Source organism: Charadrius vociferus, unplaced genomic scaffold, assembly GCF_000708025.1.
Source record: "Charadrius vociferus isolate BGI_N301 unplaced genomic scaffold, ASM70802v2 scaffold273, whole genome shotgun sequence".
In the NCBI taxonomy this organism is placed as follows: domain Eukaryota; kingdom Metazoa; phylum Chordata; class Aves; order Charadriiformes; family Charadriidae; genus Charadrius; species Charadrius vociferus.
Genome location: NW_009647750.1, coordinates 76,078 through 93,534, shown reverse-complemented (window position 1 = coordinate 93,534; position 17,457 = coordinate 76,078). Strand labels below are relative to the sequence as shown.

General features: G+C 40.1%; 1 protein-coding gene across 1 annotated transcript in view; it reads right to left on the bottom strand.

The window, feature by feature from the left end:
• The window catches only part of LOC104283878 (gamma-aminobutyric acid receptor subunit gamma-3), a gene marked incomplete at its 5' end in the record, with an annotated part of 52,387 nt that extends 35,163 nt beyond the window's left edge, over positions 1-17,224 (bottom strand). Inside the window, one exon of the mRNA XM_009882113.1 lies at positions 17,087-17,224. Within this exon, the coding sequence (XP_009880415.1) occupies positions 17,087-17,224 (138 nt within the window). The remainder of the gene's footprint in view (positions 1-17,086) is intronic.
• Between the last annotated feature and the right edge of the window lie 233 nt (positions 17,225-17,457).

The following is a 17,457-nucleotide window of genomic DNA, read 5'->3' as shown; positions in this document are numbered from 1 at the left end:
GCTTTCAGAAGAAACCTGGTACATGAATAGGGATTACTAAAGCTAGAGTCAATATCTGGCTTTGTTGAATACTTGTATTTATGGGCAGCTCATTTCACCTTTGCTTCTCACTTTGATGAACATTTCATGATCTTGTGGAAAATTTACTTTGTTCTGCTTTTGTCTATCTTTTCCTTCTACAGTAGAAACTCTCAGTAAGGTAGAGGGAACAGGCTTATTGAATTTCTTTGTCCATGCTCATAAATCCTTTCAGAGTTAACGCAATCCTGTAATTTTGCATTATGCCTAGTGCAAAAGCCACTGAGCTGTTTTTCTTAAGATAAAAATTCTCTACAAATCAAAAATGTGTCTGCGACATTCTGTGTGCTGTGGTTTGCTAAAGCATTACGATAACAGCTTTGTGCACTGTGGAATCAACCCAAGGTGGAGGGAGAGAAGCAGAAGAGATGCAGCCTTGAGGCTGTGATTTCAAACCAGAAACAGTCTCATAGCCATGCTGCTGCCAGGTGAAACTGCCACTGCAGGAGTAACACCCTGTATTTCCTGCACTGCATGTACATGTCATGCAACCATACAGCAACATTCTTCATGCTTGCAGTTGAAGTGCTGACAAAAATGTTTCAAGTTTCTGTATGGCCCGTATGTGGCCCAAGAGAGCAAGTGAGCGCACGATGCTCTAATGCACCATGGATGTTGCACAGGGCAGGTGATCCAGTGGAAATGAGTGTCAGTCTAGGGGGAAAGGAAGTGAACTTCTATGCTGCTGTCATGGTTTGGGCTGAATTGGCCACTCAGGTGGAATGACAGACACTCTCCCCTACCTCTCTTCAGAGAGAGCCAGGAGAGAGAGAGAGAGACTTATGAGTTTAGAAGGAACTAAACTACTTTAGTGAAATATTAATAATAAAATGAAAATAATGAAATATATACAAAACCATATTAAGCTCCCGAGATGACAATCACAACACTGTCTGGCACTGGGGAAGTCCCAGACTGGACTTCGTGATAGATGGGAACTGGATTCCAGATCTGGATTCAGGATGGGGATCAAAGGCAGAGGAACAGACAGAGTCCTCATAGGACCCAGACCATTGAAGAAAGAGGGCTGACCCTTTGATCCCTCAGCTTTTATACTGAGCATGAGGCAGATGGGATGAAATACCCTGTGGGTCAGTTTTGGGTGACCTGTCCTGTCTGCTCTTCCCCGCAGGCGGGACACATCTACACTTTTCCCCTTCTGACCCTCCAACGGGGCAAATACCAAAGTTAGCTGCCTTGGGTGTTGTAGCCATAAGTATAAGCAAGAGCCTCTCCACATACCATCCCTTGGCATAAACTATAAACATAGGTCTTATCACTCTGAGAACGAACAGTTTCTGCACAATATGCTGTTAATTTCAGTAGTTAGAAGAGGCTGAGCTAAAAAATGAGGTTACTGGACAGAAAATTAGTTCTGTTTTACCTCAAACCACGACAGCTGCAATATGTGAGAAGAACAACCATCAGAGCAGGAGGAAATTCAAGCAGGAGAAGGCAACATTCATGAAGATCCATGCTGACCTTAACCCTTATTTGATGTAGCAGATGGCCACCAGGAATATACTACCAAGTATGGAAATAGATCTGCATTGATGGGTTTGAAGTTGGCAATGTTTGACTACCATCACTCTGCTGACTACAGAGTGCAAGCAGATTGTGTCTGGAAAGACAGCAGCCACTTATGTGATTCAAAAGGTGACATTTTTTATTCCTGAGGTTCTTGATTGGCATCATCATGTAGGTAAGGGACATAAAGGAGAGGGGAGTCTGTTGATCCTGTTGTTTCTGAAATACTGAAATGAATTGATCTTTACAGGGACCTGATTCCTGGGAACTTACTCAATCTCTGCAATTGTCCCTGTTGTCACAAAGAGCTGCTGTTGATCCATGAATCCCTATTTCTCCTTAGAGCAGTAGAATTAGGTTTCTACAAAAGGGAAACCTAGATGCTTTGTTGATGTATTTCTGTTGCATTCCAGAACTATTTTCTCATCCTCATATGACTCCTCATTACAAACACTAATGTTGGGAATCTTTCATTAATAGTTCATTAATGAGCTTTCTTGGAGTCCTTCCTCAGAGCCCTGATCCTGCATTTCTCCAGTTCCCTGGATCTCCATGTTGGATTATTTGTGTAGAAAAGTTGCAATAAGCCATACTGATGTGTTGCCAGTGAGGGATACTGAACACTCCAGAGCCCTATTAAACCCATTGCTTGTGTCCATATCCCGTTTGGAGGGTGGCAGATAAAGCAGAATGTGCATGGCTCTCGTGTGGCATGACCTTTGTTAGGTGATGGTGTCATGCCTCTGGATAGGGAAAGAATGACAAGGTGTGAGATAAAAAAAACAATAGCCAAGAACACAGCAAGAGATCTGTGGCAAATGGGTAAAGAAGAATTAAGGTCTTATTCCAGCATGTGTTCAAATGAAAGTAAAAGCAAACCCCCAAACCCGCATTAAAGGAAAGACAGTAGTACTGAGAGAAAATGGTCCTTGGGACATAGAAGTGCGAAGGAAAAAAAAGAAACAAGCAAAGAAGTCTGAAGGCTAGGTGTGGAAAGTCAAGCCAGCTTTGACATGTTGGAGCTGAAATGGCCTAAAGCTGGCCAAATCAGAGATAACCCAACATTTTTGACCACATCTAAACCAACACAGTGAGATTATAAGTGATCACTACTATTTACAGGGTGTCTGTGCTGGTTTTGATCCAACATCAGGAACCATAAACGGTACTTATGTTGAACCCCATTCCATGATAAAGTTTTAAGATTGTAATTAAGAAATATGATGGGCTAAAGAAGACTTCATCCCCTTTTTGATTAATGTATTATTCTCAAACTGACCTTCCTTAAGTATTACCAAATGGATTAGTTGTTATTTGTTTAGTATTTTTGAATAGCTTCAATAAATAATTTATCAATAAAATTATTAAAAAGCCCTTTATGATATATTGTGTGAAACTGCATTCTCTGTGCTTTAATGGGATGACAGCCTTCCTAAAAGCAAAACCAAAGTAACAAAAATAACAAAACTTGCTGTTAATGTACTCAAAGATTTATGAACTACATGAATAAAAAAATCATGAATGCCATGAAAAAATATTCAACATTACTCTTTTCATTTTCTTACTCAATTCTACACTGGAATGACTTATGGCCTCCTTCTTAACAGAAATTCAGATGACATAATATGAGATGAAGGCATTTCTGAAATCCATAATGCTAAAGTTACTTCATTGTCACTGCCTTTCAGAGTAGCTTTCTGAAGAAAAGCTGAAAATGGTAACAGCATCTTGCATTTACTTTATGGGATCAGCTTGAAGTTTACAATAAGCAGACAATAAATTCATTTTTGGTCTTTTTTTTTTCTGAGACACTATCAGTACTATAAGAAACACTTCCAAATACTAATTATAGGGCTGTACAAAAATCTTACAGTCAAAAAGAGATTACCTCAAGAAAATTCTTGACTGCAGTCCACGAAGTTCGTTTTTTTTCAGCAGTAGAAATGCTGATTGTCCTTAAGTATGCAAAGTTATGTTTACAATATTCTTCAAGAAATTATTACTTCCAGAAGTTGCAGTGCTTAAGATCTGATTTTTTTCTTGTCAAATTGTTAAACATTTTGGGAAGCAGTGCAGGAAAATGGGCATTTATGTATGAATTTGGGAACTGCAGAAAAATGTTCACAAGTCCTTATAATGGAATGCTTAATACAGTATTAGTAGAATTGAAACTGTTTCAGGATGTTATTGTTGGTTCAGTCTCAGAAAAAACTACAAGAATAAATTCTTCTTTCCTCAGGATGACTGAGACCGGATGTAGAATAACTGCTAGCAGTGCTTATATTTTCAAAATGATTTTGAGTATAGGCCAAAAAAGGGGCATATTCACAGTTAACATCAAAGACAATCAAAAGTTAATGAAAAAAGGAGCAATGCAAAATGTATTGTTTGCTATAATTTGTGAACATCTCCAGAGTTGCCCTGTCCTAAGAAGTTTTTTTGTCATAAAATTGTCAGGTTTTGCACAAAGAAATTAAATTCGTTTAAGGTGCAGTTTTATTTTAAGGTTGTGACAATGGCAAAACCTGTGTATTATGTTTTAAGAAATCCTCCATTCCTAGGTGATAGCTATTAGCATCCTGTAATCCTGTTCTCTACGCATCTCACCATGGATCTGATTTTTAAACATATCATGTTAGAGGATGAGATTAAGCACCATTTGCAATGGGCCTTGGCCTGAAATGAGTTATGAGACTACCACTGGACTAAATGAGCTTCTGTTGTCTCAGATGACAGCTAAAACCAAAATTTCAGAGAGTCACAGAATGACAGCATGGTAGAAGTTGGAAGGGACCTTTGGAGATCATCTAGTCCAACCCCTCTGCCAAAGCAGGTTGACCTAGAGCAGGTTGGACAGGAATGCATCCAGACGGGTTTTGAGTATCTCCAGAGAAGAGACTTTCTACAGCTGTAAGTCATGGTGTAGAACGTCAAGACCAAAACAGCTCACAGCTACTTTATTTGCTGCTTAGAGGAAGCTAAAGGTCAGCTCTGCACCCTTGGTAATGTTCCCTGAGGGTGACGGGAGGCAGCTTTCATCAGCCCAGTACTGAGAGCACTCTTCAAGGATGCACCTCATTTAAAAAGGATGGTCCCACCACACCACGCAGCTTTCCTGCTTCAACGTTTCTGATGACTTCAAGCAGAAAAGACACCCTAGGATTGCTCCTTGAAGGTTTTTGATGATGCCTGCCCCAAAAGCAGACACAGCCTGGAGGCAGCTTGAGTTTAAAAAAAAATAATTAATTCCAGGTGTGTAAGCCAGCAGTGACCTGAAGTTCCGAGTTTGCTGAGGAGATCCTTGCAGTCACTGTGGAAAACTATTCAAGGACTCAATTTTTTCAGATGTGCCATTCAGGATGTGTCCTTAGAAATTAATGCCTCTATTCATACAAATAAGTATAAGCTGCAACAAGGTTTTCTTCACATTTGAATGTGCTTCTGTCTTTATCTATTGTGTTAACACAGGCAACATTTACCAAGTTTTCCTCCTTTCAAAGGAAGCATTTAGAAACCAAACAGACATGCACTCTCTCAGTGGAGAAATGGAAGAATAAGGATAAAATAGTTTGGAAAAAGAGTGTGTAAATTGGTATTACTTCAACTGATATTTTAATAAATGTTTTATATTAATAGACTTTTTTTTTAACAGCAATTTTTTTCCCGGGAGGTATTCTTATAAAAAAATTGACTAGATGGAGAGAAATTCAAACCAAGGTGGACCAAGACACAGATTAAAATTATGATCTGCATGTTGTATGGCTTCACATTTCCCTAGAGGTTTGCATTATTTTGGCAAATGTCCAACTACAGTAGGAAGATGTATGGGAATTTCAATACTCTTTTGGTGTCTTTAAGTGCTTCATAGTAACCTGCATCTAGTGAACAATGTATAAGTTGCGTATTCTTTTTTCTTTTCAAGCTGCTTTATAATTCTTCTATGATTCTCCTACTTCATTATTCTAATAAAATTTCTGTTTTGAACCAATAGTGCTGAAGGAATAATTTGGCACACTGTTTATAGTATGCAAAAGACACGCCTGAAGCTGTGGACATGAAGAGCAGAAAACTCTTCAGATGTTTTTTTCTCTCTAACTGCTCCTACTTGTAGGAGGTCTGCAATTAACTTTGATACTGACATGAATTAGAATGTGGGTGATCGTTCTGTACTTTTTAGATTAAAATCTGTATTTTATACTTATCTAAAAATAAGCTGTTCTCCTTTGGTACAACACCATACATCGTTTTGTTCGGGGGGGGGGAAGGGCAGCAGGGAAGAGGTGCTGGAGGGGGGTGTCCCCAGGTCCAAGAAAAACTTTAGACATTTGTACAAGCTAAAGAGAACTTACTGCAGTTGCAGACACTTAAAACAATTAAAACAGGAGTAGCAGTGGATTGTTTCTGTTAAAGAAAGATAATGTAGATCGTATTGTGAAGCCCTTGCATTGGGGAGCAACCTAGATCTTCAACATAGCTAAATGTAGTCTTCCAAATGCCAGTCTTGAGGGGTCATGTCAGAATGACAATTTTAATTTTCCTCTCCACTGAGGATAAGTACAAGATGGTAAATTCTGAGAAACAGCGAAAGGTTTTGAAAGGGAGGCTGACAAGAAAGCACCCAACAATCATGCAGAATTATCCTATATAAAGATATTGTCTACTATTATAGTTCTACCACTGCTTTATATAACAAGCCTTTTAAGGCTAAGCAGGCTCACTCACAAGGCTCATACGAGAAGGCGATGTATTCAAGAGGATTCCTCTGTTTAGAAGTATAAGGACATCGGCAGAACTTAGTAAAAGTCATGCAAGTGTTTTGAGATCCTTGTCCTATTAATACCACCTTCCTGTAGTCTTGGGGTCATATATTTTAGTTGTATGAAGCAATGAAATTCTAGTCCATTCCTTCAGTTTGTCTCAGGTTGACTATGATTAACTTTCTTTCATGTAATGAGTGACAGTCTATTTGGTGTCTTCTGCCAAAATTCTTTTGTAAACACCGCAATGCATCATGACTGATGCCAGCCCCGATTTCTGTCACTGCCAAACTGCCACACCCAACTGCCAAGGGTCCACCTCTCATTCTCTATGGGATGCTGTGGCAGCCCTGGTCACAGCAGGCTTCCTTACATTTCAGGAGTGCTCTCTCATCCCATATCATTACTTTGATTGCATTTGCTGGAAGGTTTGGAAACTTGCTAAACACTTACTCTTATATGGTATCATTTCCTTAGCTACCTCAACAGCATAGCTCATATTTGCCAGACTCTCTGGCAGGTAATGATGGTAAGACAAGTATTGGCTTCAGCAGGTGATGGATAAATCCAGCATCAGGCAACTAATCATAGAAGAAATTTTGGTTATTGCCACTGCAACTAGAAAGCAGGTGTTGACTGAAACTGAGTTGTTATTATTGTGAATAAAACCTGGATGTTGTGAATATCAGTTGCAGAAAAGGGTCCAAGAGGCAAAGAGCCTCTGTGACCTCATGGAAGAAATCTGGAAACATGACCCCAATGTGAAAGAGTAAAGGCTAAATTTAGAGAGATCTTGCTAGCACGTAACTAATCTATGCTGCACTTTTTCTAAGGTATGGCAAATTAAAATCTAAAAAGACACTTAGCACCTTTCTGCAGTATGTGAATAGTCATCCCATTCTGTATCTTAAAATTCTCATTAAGATTGTAGATTCAACAGTGAATAAAATACAAAGTATCCTGTGCAATACTGTGAGTTTTAAATTAAGTACAATTGCTGCTTGTGAAAGAATTTTAGATAACATTGTAGGAACCCTGCGTAAAGGCCAAACCCTCACCATTTGCATTAATATAAAACTTTTGATTGAGTCAACTCTAAATCACCAGTACAGTGGTGTAATGACATAGAAGTAGGAACAAAAGCCAGAGGTGCTGGAATAGCAAGAGCCTTGAAAGTTGTTCTCAGCTGTATAAATGCAGATGCTCAAAGTTCTTATATAATATGTCTTTCCACCCCCACTACGGTGATATTAATACCAGAAATTCTATCATCAATCTGCATTGTAGGTCAGAAAATCTCAAGATATATATCTTTTGCAATTTGAGTAAAAAAAATCTGTCTACGTTGTTTACCTTTTTAGAAGTAAATACAATTTATCAATCTGATTCTGCTTTGGATCTTGTGTATTAAAGACACTTGTAAAGCCCTTCTGACTGCAGTCACGGTGTCTCTCCTAGGGAAATGCTTCCCTCTCTCCCTACTGCTTTCGCCACCACAAACAGCTTGCTACTTATTGCCTTTATAAATGTAGTCCCTTAGACAAAGGTTTGTACCTCTAAGGACCTGGCTATCATGCACACGGCAGCACAGCTTCTCGCTTGGCAATGTCTGGCCACACAATCTCCCTCACAGACCCAATTTTGCCATGGGTCTCTGCTGCAAGCCGGGGAGCTGGGCATCTCAGAATGAATCCATGAAAACCAGCAGCTTACCACGGTGTCATCTAAGCTGGGCACAAAAAAGCATAGTTGAGGAGACGTTGCTGCTAGGAAGGCCTCTGTTGCTACGAGGAATTCAGACCTGTGTTCTTTTGAAGTAGGGAACCCAGCAAAACATGGAAGCAACAGCAGCCTTCTGCTTTTTACCTTGTGGCCTACTGGTTAAAGCACCAGGACATGTGAGACCCAAGTCCCTACCTCTCAAGTGAGTGATTTGGCTAGCCCTCAGGCTAAATTCTGAGATGGGTTCGCCTAGTTCTTGGTATTGCTAGTAAATATTCAATCACTCTTTCAAGCTCAGAGGAGAGCTCAGGTCAACAGTGACAAGTTCTGGGGTATGCCTACTAGAGAAAAGAGTCAACCCTGCCGTCCTCCTGTCCCAGTGAATTATTCTGAAAAGGAAAGAGATGCAGCTCAAGCAGAAGGGAGCAGGAGATCAGGACTCTATATACAAAGAGAAGCAACAAATACAACATTGCCAATGGATGGGTGAATGAGGACATTGATTCAAGAACCTCTTAAAGTTAGACACATACAAAACTATCAGGTAAAAACCTCCGCTGAAGAAAAACCTAATGGAAAAGGAGTGTGCGTTTTTTTTCCATACAATATGAAAAGCTTTAAAAAGAAAAGCTTGAGGTCCTTTAATGAGGACAACTGGGTATTTTTTAGGAAGAAATAGCTTCCTACTGAAATTTTCCCTGAAAAAAAAAAACCAAAACCAATCAGGCAAAGACCTGCCTCCAAGTCTTACACTGTCAATTTTTTTAAAACTTTTGATTTTACCATAAAGTAAAGTTACTCTATTTCTAATCTCTCTTGCATTTGCAGCAGTAAGGGCCTATACAAAGGACACTAAGGATTTATCTCTGCAAGGGAAAGCGTAAGAATGAAACCAGTTATATATGCTGTTCTGCTAAACTATCCTCTCCACTCCTCTTGTTCTAATCATCTTTTGTACTATTTGTAAACAGAAGTAAAAAGGTGGTTTTAGAGCATGCTACTCTTAGCCCACTGGTGTATCGATAAGCTGAGCTTCCTCTAGTTTCTAGTGACCGAACAATTACCCATATTAAATAGCCAGTTCCAGGCCAGGCCAGCGTCAGGGAAAACCTCCATTAACTGCACTAGGCTGTTGATCAAGTTATAAATCACTCTCTTCAGAAGCTGTCTTACTATGAGCTTTGTGAGATATTTTTGTAGCAAGTGCTGGATTTACAGGGCAATATAAAAGTTTTGATTCCTATAAGTGTCAGTCAAACTTGTAACCTACATAGGAAAACACTTCAACAGAACTATTATTAATAATTGTCTGTTCAATTATTACATTTCTAACCCAAGTGGCTAATGAAAAGTGTATCAGAATCTATTACATGAGGTTTACAATATCAGTGCAAGATGAAATGCTGTTAAAAATAAAAATTGAAATTTCTTTAAAAAAAGCTATGGCTTATTCAAAATATTCATTCTGATCGATTATAGTTTGACATGTGCATATCTCTTAAAAGTGAATACAGCCACTGTTGATTATCTCTGCTAAACTGGGATTTGATTTATTACAAATACTGTATCAGAGATAAAAACTCTGTCAACAAAAAGATTATTGCTAAATCTTCTTATAATCAGGCTAGTTTTCTGTTTACACATAAATTAGTGTTTACTGTCAGAAAAGAAGTGCTACGCTATTGCCTCATTCCAGAGATGATTGCAGTGGCAAGGACTTTCATTATTATTCTGTTCCTCTGAAAGGAGCCAAAGAATGATAGCCAATTCACATCCAGCCTGTGCATTTGGTGCTGCACACAAAGTAATTTTAAGCTGTATAAACATCCTGGATTTAAAGGTGTTATTGGAGTCGTATCTCACAATGAAGTATGAAAAATGAACAGGGAAAAAGTAAGAGAGCAAATTCATCATATATGCCACAGATCAGTTCTGTGGGTCAGTACTAGGCATTATCTTCAAGTAGTGTTTTCAACCTATTTGAAGTCCTAAATGGGATTTTATGTTTTTGCACCAGGTCTGATGGATTTCATTAAGAAAAAAGTTGTGGAGAAAGCTGCACATAAGAAAGAAAAGATGAGTGAAAACTAGGCTGCAAGTGCCAGTACAGTGTGCTCGTCTGCCTGTGTGAAGGCAGCAAACAGAGGTATCCAGCACTGGAGCTGGAGAGTTAGGCAGGAAGGGGCTGCGAAGGGTGTATTCCTGGTACCTGCTAGTTTGGCAATGCTGGAGCTGCTGAGGATAAGGGCCCATGGGGGCAGAAGATGCACAAGGACTCTGAGAAGTTGTATGTGTGTGTTTGTGTAGGTAAGGTGAGAAAGCAGAAAAGAGTGTGATGGGGGACAGCAGATTCTGGTGAAGGGTGGCACCTCAGGCATCAGCTGTCCCTGTATGGTTCTGTCTACCACCTACAAAAATAAACTTATACTCGGCTTCAAGACTCAACACAGGATTTTAGCAACACAGGATTTTAGCTTGAGCCCTAACTTCTTAGGATTTTCTTCTAAATGACAGAAACAAGTTTTTGAAAGCCCAAACCTGATTTAATGAACCTTGGGAACATATGCAAGCACAGCTTGCAGGTTTGCAGGGTCTAAAATTCAGACCACAAATTTCAAGAACCCAAGGACAGCTATGAGGATAATTACAGCTACCTGATACAAAGGAAGATGCAACAACTGTGAGAATGGATTGTGTTTGGAAGTGGAAACTGAGGAGCCGGAGAGCAGAACAATGGAGAATTCTCCCATCAAACATGTTTTCTGTTCTCCCTCTTTGGGGAGTGTTAGACTTTTTCCACACACAAATGCTGGAAACACACAAAAGACATTGTCTGGCATCAGGGGAAAGCAGGTTCTGAGGTGCTGGAATCCAGCTGGCACTCCAGTCATGACAGGTTAAAAACAAACAAACAAACAAACAAACAAACCTGCAAATTCTCTTTCTCCCCTTCTGCACTCACAGTAGGAGTCAGGCAGGACAGGATAAGGGGAGGAGGGGATAGTATTTGGAAGAGAAGGGGACACTGTCTGGAACCACGGGAACCCAGAGTAGATGTCTGCTGAGGGCTGTAAATCCAAGCCTAACTGTTAAAACATTTGAGATTATGTGCTACCCTGGTGAAGGAAGCAAAGCTCCTGCAATGCCACGTAGGTAAAAATATGCACTTTTTTCAAACAATGCAGTACATTTATCTGAGTCTCCACTTGTCTGCTTCAGGATGCCATCTGTGAAAGACAGGCTGTGCTGCACAGCCAGCTGAGGTAGGGTGTGCTGGATCCCACTGAATTTGGTATTTGAGGGAAAAAAAAAACCCACAAAATTCACATTTTTCCTGGGAAGAACACACTGGGAAGATGACAAGCACTCTCTGATGTGCTGTCAGGACTCAGTGGGACATTAAAAAATGCCAGTGACTTTAAAAACCAAAAGAGCTTCATGAATATTCATTAAATAAATGTCTTCAGATCGGTTAGCTGGTATAGGAGAGGATGTGACTGAATCAGATCATTAAAAACAAACATGCACAGACACAAACACATTTAGCAACTATAGCATCTCGTGCATTTTTTTCCACTCATTTTCCGGGCCATGAGCGCACCAACAGGCTCCAGTTGCCCTGATCAGCCTGTGACCATCCTTCTCTGCTACCACCCTTGCAACCCCTTCCCCAAGCTGAGTGGCTTAGCTGCCTGCTGCCAACCCTGGCCTTGCTTTGCCAACCTGATCTCTCGGCTGGATGGTGGTCCTGCCCCATCAACACGGACCTGTGGGGCAATGGCTGGACTGCTGGCTGAACCCCCTACTGCCACAGGGCAGCTTGGCTCATCTTGTGTGGCAACTGGTCATGGGCCCTCCATGCCTACATCGAAGTGACCTGGAAGCATTTAAAGTAAAAAGTAAGCCGAAGTGCCAATTTTGAAATGGTTTCTCAAGCCAGCTGTTCTTTGCTCACCTAGTAGTAGAGCTGGGTACATGAACATCTTTTCCTCTGGATAAATCTCTGGGACTGTGTCGGTCTTCTGACAAAGTCAAGGAGCATCTGCTAGTGCCCCTCTCCGCCTGATCTGTCCCTTGACTTGATGGGGGCTCCCCCAGTGAAATTTGTCCTCCCTATAAAAATATGTCTAGTCCTCCCTTCTTCTGCCAATAGCTGTTTATGTAGGTCTTTGCACCTTCTTAAAAGACGAGGATTCTTATTTTTGTTCTAAGGTAGTTTTTACTTGCCGTTTACTGAGTCCCCTGCAACACAGTATGCACTTTAAATTGTATTGTTATTAGCATTGTCCCGAAGAGCTTTATCTGAATCTGTGACAACAGGTATTGCCCTTGCTTTGCAGCCCTGTGATATAGAGCTGAGAGCAACACGTAAGCAAGGTACTTGATGAAACAGCAATATCAAAATATGAAACACAGTTTAGAAGTCGTATGACAGGCAGATTCCACTAATTGTCACCCATTTGCTGTATGTATGCAAAGGTGTACCTTTTTATGACGATAGTTATGGCTATTTATTAGGTTTGCACATTGATGCATTCAGAATGTATGAAACGGTACTTTCTGTCCAGTTTTGTATAATCCATTTGTAATGATCAGCTATTAAAGTTTTTAAATACAGCACTTTAATGGTGTCTTCTATTTCCGATGAATTATCTTGAACTTATTTATGCAAAGGCTCCTTTGGACTGCAAAAATCTCTCAGGCTAAAGGCATCTGAGGAAGAACACAGAAAGGATTTGTATGATGCAAAGAAGTTTTCAAGTAAATGAAAATTAGATTCAGTAGCTACAAGGTCTTTGTGTTTATCTAGGGGTGTAAAAAATTGAGTGGTTTAAAAAGAATGAATAGACTTTCCCTGGGGGAGATGTCAGCAGAAACGTGTAGTCAACGCTACAGCTCACTCTGTGAGCTTTACTCGTGGATTCCTTCATGATTCTCTTTTGGGTTTTTTGTTGGTTTGGGGTTGTTGGTTTTTTCTCTGCCACCCGCGTCCCCCCATGCCACCCCACCACCACCACCATCTCGCCCTCCCAAGTGTACTTGGAAAGACTGGGACTCAGAAACCTGAAGTTTACTGCAAACACACACAGAGTGCTTTTAAGGATGATGTTCTCCCTCTTTCTCTCTCCTGTTTTCCTGACCACCCTTCTGTTGGCTGATTTGCAGTTTTAAAATTTGAGAATTTTGTCCTTATATGCAGTTCTTCCTTTTTTCACAGCTATCTGCCAGGTGGCTTCGTATTCCCTCTACTTTAATTATCTTTGTCAGCTTTATTTGACATTGTAGCAAGAGAAATGCTCTTGCTATAGTATCTCAACATCTTGCCAGCTGGCATCAGGGGAATTCTTCAGTACTTGTGAATTAGTTTGATGTCACCTGACAGTGAGAGCTTACTTAGGGTGTAAGATAAAGGTTCATGACCACAGCACCAGCATAGTGTTTTCTGCTGTGTATTCCATGTAATCACCATATGCAGTAGATATTTATCTGGTTGTACTTGCATCTTAGCATGAAATTCAGAAAAATCCTGAAGAAAAAGCTGAACACCTCTTCCAGATGGCAATGAAAATTTTTCCTGGCTGCCAGCTTACTGTAAAACAGGGTAGCCTTCTTGCAGGAGTAAAGCACATCACTGTGGCAATGCTTTAAGCCACTGCTGGTTCAAGGCAAGCGATGACAACATTTCTCATCTCATTTAGATTTCAGAAATACAGTCTTTTTGACAGCTGGCTTCCTACTTGTGTACCTCTGAAATTGCCCTAGATTAGCATAAAGGTCATTTAGAAGTCTGAAAAATGTTTGGAAAGACTGAAAGCATATCAAATAGCAGAACTCTGCCGAGTACTAAATCTAGTAATTTTGTGGTGAAAATGACTACCAAGAAAGGGCTTACGCAGATGCTGGAAGAACAGCAGTGTGTTGCCGCGTGGTCAGCTCTTCATTAGAGCCAGAACTCTGCTGAGAAGGAGCTAAAAGAGGCACCCCTGAATTGGTCACAGGTAGGTAACACTGCAGCAGCTCTCACATTATAGATGAACACACAATTTAGTGAGAAGTAATAGTGCCGTAAACCAGCGGAAAGGTGTAAGTCAGGAGCCAAAAAAGATGTTAGGGCTTCGAATCCATCTCCTGCTAGTGGAGGACTGCTCCCTGCAGTACATTTTCTCATACTTTGCCCAGTCTGCTTTTAAATGCCCTGGATAAGAGTAGTTTCCATAGTTTCCCTTGGGAGGAAGAGATGTTTAGTACCTCTCTTTGTCAGGAAGCTGCTGTTGGTAACCTGCCTGCTCTCCTTTTCCTAACTCCATCTCATTCGTCTGAATGATTCCCTGCGCAGCACTCTCAACAATGCTGGTCTTCATTTCTGTCCCGAGTCTGTGAAGGGATGGTGGCTGGTGGGGCCTTTATGGGCTCCCACACAGCTCAGAGGGGTCCCACACAGTCCCAGAGGCTGGTCGGTAGGAACTGGTGTCTCTGGGGAGCAGCCTGAAGTCGAGGGGGGTCCTATTCCCATAAGGTCCATGGGGCAGCCCCAGTGCAGTCTCCCTCTTCGGGCAGCTTTAGTCTAAATATGTCAGAGATCTTCCATGACAGAGCCTGGCATCTCTTTTTTGATGGCCTGTAGCCCCCACAGCATGGCTGTAAAGGAGGTGGGATAACCGTAGAGCAGCTGCCACCTCTATTCATCAGAGATTGCCCACACGGTAGGAAACAGCAGCCTTGGGTGTTTCCTAATTCTCAAACCTTTTGGATAGCCCTACTTTTCTTCAGTAAATAGGCATGTGCCACAGCACAGACATGTTCTACTCATTCACATATACTTAGACTTAGGTAGTTGCAGGTTGCAGAATTAACTTAAATTTTGTCTCTCAGACATATTGGACAGTCCCAGGTGGGTTGTGTCCTGCCTTTCTCCTTCCATTTTGGCAATCCTTGCTCTATAGCATAGGGCATACTCATGGTGTTCCAATGTACCAGTTAGTTTTCCTGAGTCCTGGCCCTGGGTTTGCTCCTGACAGTAAATACTGTTGGTGTTCAGTAAATCTGGCCTTGAAAGTACCTTAAACTATAGTGTAAATACCGCCAGAGAGTCTATGCTATGCAAATTCAGGTGCAAACTCAGGGTTTTACTTTTCAGACCTTTCGTGTATTTGTTGAATGAGAGCCCCTTCTCAGCCATCTGCCAGCCAGAATATATGGGACATATGCACAACTCATTTTTGTACCTATTAACACCAGCTGACAATCTGATCCATACATTTTACATTGTTTCTTCCAAGTTAGTTGCCACAACCTCCTGATAGGGTTGGTTTGGGTTTGGGTTTTTGTTTAGTGTTTGAATAAACTCCAGTTTGCCAACAACTTTCTGCCACCGTGATGCCTTTAGGAGAATAGAAAAGTCATGATGGCTCCAGTAGGTTCAGCACAACACTGCTGTTGGGTTTTGCACTCATAAACATGGGTGGACAGAAGCAGCAATAGCAATAATAGGAAAAACATACTGCCAGCTCATTCATCTTAATAAGAACTGGGCACATACTAAAAAGAGCACAGGAAGCGTATTTTTCCTTGCTCCACATTAACCATTTACTCACTTGAATGAGACGTCTATAGAAATGGCTTTGTCCTGTGCAAAGGAAGAGTTTAATAGATCTGTTTACCAAGACACTGCCAAGATCTTAATATGGCTGACTCAGTAATTCTTCTTGCATGCTTATTTAGCAGTTCTTAATACAACCTCATAACGGTATGACTCCAGATGTGAGCAAAGCCAAAAGAGCAGAGCATTCCCTCCTTTTCATACCATCCCTTCCAATGAGCTCCATGCCTGCATACACAGATGTAATGATTTGGTGTTTGGTACTTGGCTGTCATCCACCAACTCCTGGTTCAGCTTATGCCCGATTCACCTGAGAAATTTACATTCCTGAGAAACTTACAGACTACAAGGATTTCTTTCTATAACAGAAGTGAGCTTTTACATGTGTGCTGTTTGCAACATTTTGCTCTGCTAAACTACCAACCCTAAAATTTTCACTAAAGATTTAGCAGCTCTTCATTGCTATCAAAATTGCTATCCAGTCCTGAGAATACATTACTGACCTTAGTGGGCTGGCCATAATCTAACAGCAGTAATTTCACAGATTAATAATTTTTTATTATTACTATTATTCACAGTGTTTCCAAAAGCATAATAAAACATACCTCTGCTTACATTTTGAAAAAATAAATAAATTGTATTTTTCAAAAATTCTCCACCAGTTAAGCGGAAGGTTGCGTCTAGCAGATTCCTTCTGCAACTGAGAGAAGACTTACCAAGTGGTAATCACAGAGCTTACTGGAGAGTCATGTATAAAGTTTAGACATTATTTGAATTTTATGATAATTTATCTAGTTCAAATAATGTATTCTATTTACACATCTTTTTTTCCCTATGTTGCTGTTATTATAAGAAACAGCAAGATTTCAGAAGAAATAAAATAGGCATCAGTAGATTTTAATGGCAATCAATTGGCAAGGTCACTAGCAAAGGCATCCATCAGCTGAGTAACAGAGTGCCTTTGAAATATTAAGAAAAATACTGAACTTGTGACTGAATGATTAATTACTATTGAAAGGGCCTAATTTCACTAACCCTACCATTGTGGTCAAAATCTTACTCTTTAATTTATGGTGAAAACATGTGTTTCAATGCAGGAATGGCTTAATAAACTTAGCTGGGGAATGAGAACCGTATCGTAACTTCAAGTATATAACAAATAGCTATGTCAAGTTAGCACTTATTCTTTGGTTTGTGAAATTAAAAAGAGTAGAGAAAAAGAAAAGAAAGTTATAAATATCTAGACAAAGTCAACAGTTTTGAAGCCTGCACGTTGGAGGTTTTAATCTGAACATTGGTACACATTGAAATAAAATTACACTTGAATGAAAGTAAACTTGGAACAAATATTTTGAAATAATTTGTTTTCCAAAACAAGCACCACCATTTGTATCATTCTCACCTGCAGAGGTTTTCACAATTTCTGAAGTATTTCTCAGACCCATAAAGTCAAACTGATAAAGTCTCCAAGATTTCTGGTCAGCAGCCTCCACTGAGTTTTTTCTCCATCTGTAAATCATTTCCTCTTTAGGGTAGCCATCTAGAAATAAAATAAAAAAAAATTAAATATATATATATTGCATTCTGTAAAAATGTACTGCAAAACAGTATCTGTTCACTGATTTAGAGCTATTTGGGAATATTGAAATTTCTGATCTGATGCTTTCCCAGTGGGTTTTGTGGTATAATTCAGGTAAAGAGTTGTATGGCACACAAAAATAGAGTCATAATACTGGTAAAATTATGATTTTTCAGAATCATTTTTCTTTTCCA